Below are 4,796 nucleotides of genomic sequence, written 5' to 3'. Positions count from 1 at the left end.
GACTTTCCACGTATTCCCAACTTGTGAGCCTGCTCGCCTGAAGTTATGGTTGATTGCTCTTCGGCTGGATATCAACACACCCATTAACGTAAACTACGCCAGAGCGCATACACACCTCACGCATCGGCTGCCGTGCGCGTGCTCAAGGAAGTTGGACATAGTGGTGTATTAGAGGTAAAAAATTATATAAATACTGTTCGGTTTCTGGCACAAACTGATCGTTTCGTGTCTTAGGACATCAATGTGTCGTCACGAGCCGCAGGGTTTAATTTGGATTTGTCTGTGCATGTTTTTTTTACTCTCATAGATTTTGTTACCATTGCCATGCATTATACGACTGATAGACTGCAACGGTTAAAGTTAAAAATCATCAAATGTGTTCTACTGAAGAAACAAAGTCACCTACATCTTGGATGCCCTGGGGGTAAGCAGATAAACATCAAATTTTCATTTTTGGGTGAACTATCCCTTTAAGTTCCAACCCTGCTTCAACACACCTGTCTGTAATTAAGTAGCCCTGAACACCTTGATTAGCTGGTTCAGGTGTATGTGATTAGGGTTGAAGCTGAACTCTGCAGTATGGTAGCTCTCCAGCAGCAGGGTTGGTGACCCCTGTTAAAGACATTTGTTGATATAGCATTTTACGACAAAACTCAAAATGGCCGACGCCCATAAAGGCAGACATAGGAAAATTAGGAATCGTTCGACTCGGTATGCCGTTCCGAATCTAACGAGGCCAATCTTATGATTTTGGTCAAACTGGCCAAAAGTTCACAGACGTTATAAGCAGAATTTTACATTTTTTTAATCTTTTGACCAGTAGGTGCTGATGTGGTGAAACTCCTCATGTGCCATCAGGTCATGCTTTGTATAACAGGTACCACGTTTGGTCAGAATCTGCTAAAGCGTTGCGAAGAGATAGCCTCATGTCCATTTTTGAGTGAATTTCATCAAATTTGTTAACATGCCAGAGTTTGCGATAGAGACTCCAAATTTGCTATGGTTAATATTGAGACTGTCCTCTATCTGTGTGCCAAATTTGATAACTTTCCTGCAAGTGGTTCAATGGGCTTCCCAAGTGGAAGAAGTAGAAGAAGAAGACTACTTCTAGAAAACTAACAGATACAATAGGTACTTAGCCTTTCTATCATGTAGTCTTTGTGGAATGCACAGAAAAACATCACAAACAAATGACTCATGAACCTGTTTTTTAATGACGTTAGAGGTATGAATTAGCCTGTTGAATACTTTAGTTCTTTTTTTTAATAAGTGATATTTTAAGCAATGAATTGCCTGTGCAAAGAGGGCCAGTTCTGGTAACTTGATTTGGCATTTTCCATGGCTGGTGGGCAAACAAAAGTTGATTTTGTGCCCGTCTACATGTGCTGATTGGGTGAGTGCTCATGTGTGTTATCTAACCTCCAGTCCATTTTCTCCACCAGGTAGGCACATATTAAAAAGCCGGTGCGGTTGAAGCCATGCGTGCAGTGAATGCCTGCAGGAGACAGAACAAAAACAGTGACTTCAACACAACTGAATCACACATTATTCACACAGCCCACCCACCCACCAAACCAATCATTCTGGACACATGAACGATTTTCATCCTTCGCTGAAATCAATATCATCATTTTTGGTTATTTATGCAGTCTGTGCGTATGTGCAGGACCGGTCCGCTGGCCTTTGGAGTGATGCAGTGGGAACTGATGACAGAACAAAGCCCTTCCTCTCCTGCTCACTGATACACATATTAAATGTGCAGCGCTGAGTGCTGAGTGTTGACTCTGGTCAAGCCAGCCGCAGCGCCCAAATAGCTGTGTGAACTTATTAAGATAATTACAGTCTTCAGCAGGGAGTGCAGAGAGACGTGCTTTCTGAGCATTTCTTTCATAGAGCTGGCCTTTTGTTTTGAGTTTGCCACTTTTGCATCAGGGTAATAATCAAAGAGTAATGAAAAACCGGCCAAAGGTGTCCATATAACACGCATAGTAGCAGAGTCGCAATATACTAGAACGGACGGATAAATGTGATATTTAAAAAATGAAAGCAACTCTATGTAATTTTGTGTATTTTTGTGAGCCTCCTACAGTTAAGTGAGTGGATTTCACTGTCGTAAATATATCAGTGGATTGACCGATATATATTTAGCGGTCGACCGATATTGATTTTCTGATGCCAATATCTCAGAGAGAGCAGAGTGGACAATAGTCAATGTAAAGCCAATAAATATGGTATCACACTATTTAATTTAAAGATAATAAAAACACATGCGTACATACCAACTGCTGAAATGAAATTTATACTTGCTACATAATATTTATATATTCATATAATCATTTGAAAATAAATAAATGTTAACAAACAATTTGAACTTGATTAAAAAACTAATTCTTGATTCTGTAATCCCATTATAATATTTTTCACAAATAAAGAAATTGATAAAAAGGAAGTAATTGAAAGTTTGCAAGGTTAGTTAAATTAAATGTTTATTAGATGTTCAAAGACTTAAGTTATATAAATGCATATTTGCTGAATACTGACAACAGATGAGAAAAGTAATCTTTCGCACACCGTTTACTTTCTTTGTTTAACAGTTCTGTCTAATAATTTATTTGACAGAATTGTTAAACAGAGCGAGCAAATTAACGTAGACCGAGAATTGGAATAAAAGTCTTGTATATTGAAGCCCGTTTCTGCCACAAAAATAGAAAAGGTAATTGCAACTTTTTATCTCACAATTCTGACTACTTTCCTTGCAATTCTGTGATGTAAACTCCCAATGGCAAGAAATAAAGTCCGAATTGTGAGAGAAACGTCACAATTACCTTGGCGGAAATGGGTTTCTATTGTCCTGATTCGGATTCTGACACATCGTCCAAATAGAAAAACCTATCAGCCGATGCCAATATTTAAGAAATGCCAAATATCGGCCAATGCATCGTTGAAGGCTGACCTGACCACTGGAAAGCATCTGAAAGCATCTGGCAATGTATCTGTTGCTGCCGTAAAGCAATCCACCCTTTTTGCGTAATTTCGTATCTGCTCATCAAACCTACACATTCCCAGACATTTGGGGGGAAAGTAGAAAAGAAACAGAAGCCATTTGTCTTAACAGAAGTCAGCGTACCATCAGAATAATTTTGAAACTAATATTTCAAGATTAAAAAAAAACCTTACATAGAGTTGCTTTAAATATTGATATTGTGTTAATACTACACATATACTAATATTGTAAATAACCCAGGGCCAGTTCACACTCCAACAAAGCAGGTGGCGCTAGTACACCTTAACGCCACTCATCACAAAAATCACCACAGAAAATCATGAAGTGAGACACTCTACATGCACTTCGGCGCATGACTCTCACGGTGCATTATGGGCATTCTCTAGCCATTGAGCGTGCACCAGTTGTACACTCGTTTTTGCAGTGCATTGTGGGATTGAATGAGTGCACTCGAGAACGTCCACTATGGTTTCGGACAGCACTAAAAATGGCTGTTCCCTCAAATAGTGCCCTATTTAAGGGTATAGGGGGCGATTTCGGACACAGCCGAAGTTTTTTAGATTCTTTAAAAAAGACAGTCTGTCAGACAGCCCAGTCTACAGGAAGTGCCAATCAATAGTAAATACTTTTTGCATGCTTCTGTACAGTTATGGTTACAAACTCTCATTCCACCTCCTTATGCTCGTATTTTTCCATTTGATTCTTTGGCCAAAAAAAGAAAGCACAAAATAAAGTTAAAGATAAATTTGACTAATACATTTTTTTTTTTTTCAAAACTGTACTGTAAATTCTTTTGCCAATGATAATTGTGCAGTGAAAATTGTATATTTTGTCAGTCCTAGTACACAGACAGATATTTTTTGCTCTGGGGTTTTCAATGGTTACCCTCGAAACAGACCCCGTCTTTATTCCTAAAGTAAGATTTAAGTTTAAGTTGCCAGTCTGTGGATTTACAGGCTTGGCAGCCAAATGAGTTGAGTTATGAAACAATCTGACAACAAAGCATTGGCTTTAACATTGTATGCCCAATTGCAGTTATCTTACTACGTTGAACATTTCACTACATTGACTGAAAGTTACATTGTAAGGGTCCGTTCACACAAAACATGTTTTTGTATTTAAAAACTTGAGCAGTGGAATTTTTAAAAACTGCAAGCAGCACAGTGGAATGCAAAGACACATTCTGTGTGAACAGCTTCAAAATGTGCTTCCACAGACACTGAAAAAGCTAGAGTTAAGCATGTTGAGTTCATGACTTTTCCCCCGTCTACACCGGTGTCACGCCAAAAGCAAACAGAAGCCATTCCGATCAATGATGCTGTCTGCTCCGGATGTGAACCGCGCCGTACTGCCGACAGTAAACAGAAACCCCATTCTATTTCTGACAAACTCCAATAACAGGAAAAATAGATGCGGAAACATCAGATCTTTCTGAAAGGCTGCTGTGTTCAGTGTGGACAGCATCAGTCTGGTGTTAGACTGATTCACACAACAGAGCTTCTAATGTATGCAGTCCTGTCGTGTTCATCCTAATGAACAATCTTCAGTTCATCCACATAAGAGTGGCCAATATACCAGTTGATGACACCTGATTGAGGAAATAAATGCAGACAGTAAGCTGCTCTTGATTTGTAACAGCAGTGATCTGACCCACCAGCAGCGAAAGGAACTCACTGCCTTGAATGAATGAATAACTTTATTTCTAACATTTAGAAATAATATAGTAAATAATACTGTACTATAATAATACAGATATATATATATATATATATATATAGTCAAAGATAAGCAT

General features: G+C 38.7%; 1 protein-coding gene across 1 annotated transcript in view; it reads right to left on the bottom strand.

Annotated features, from left to right (window-relative positions):
* LOC107680298 (mRNA-capping enzyme) overlaps nt 1–4,796 on the bottom strand; it is a 126,464-nt gene that overhangs the window by 103,980 nt on the left and 17,688 nt on the right. Inside the window, exons 5-6 of the mRNA XM_016476142.1 lie at nt 1,420–1,495; nt 1,294–1,342 (exon numbers count right to left, since the gene is read on the bottom strand). Of these exons, the coding sequence (XP_016331628.1) occupies nt 1,294–1,342; nt 1,420–1,495 (125 nt within the window). The remainder of the gene's footprint in view (nt 1–1,293; nt 1,343–1,419; nt 1,496–4,796) is intronic.

The sequence above is a fragment of the Sinocyclocheilus anshuiensis genome, unplaced genomic scaffold (genome assembly GCF_001515605.1).
Source record: "Sinocyclocheilus anshuiensis isolate Anshui unplaced genomic scaffold, SAMN03320099.WGS_v1.1 scaffold1161, whole genome shotgun sequence".
NCBI lineage: Eukaryota > Metazoa > Chordata > Actinopteri > Cypriniformes > Cyprinidae > Sinocyclocheilus > Sinocyclocheilus anshuiensis.
Note: the sequence above shows the minus strand (reverse complement) of the source record. Positions and strands in the feature narration are given on the sequence as shown.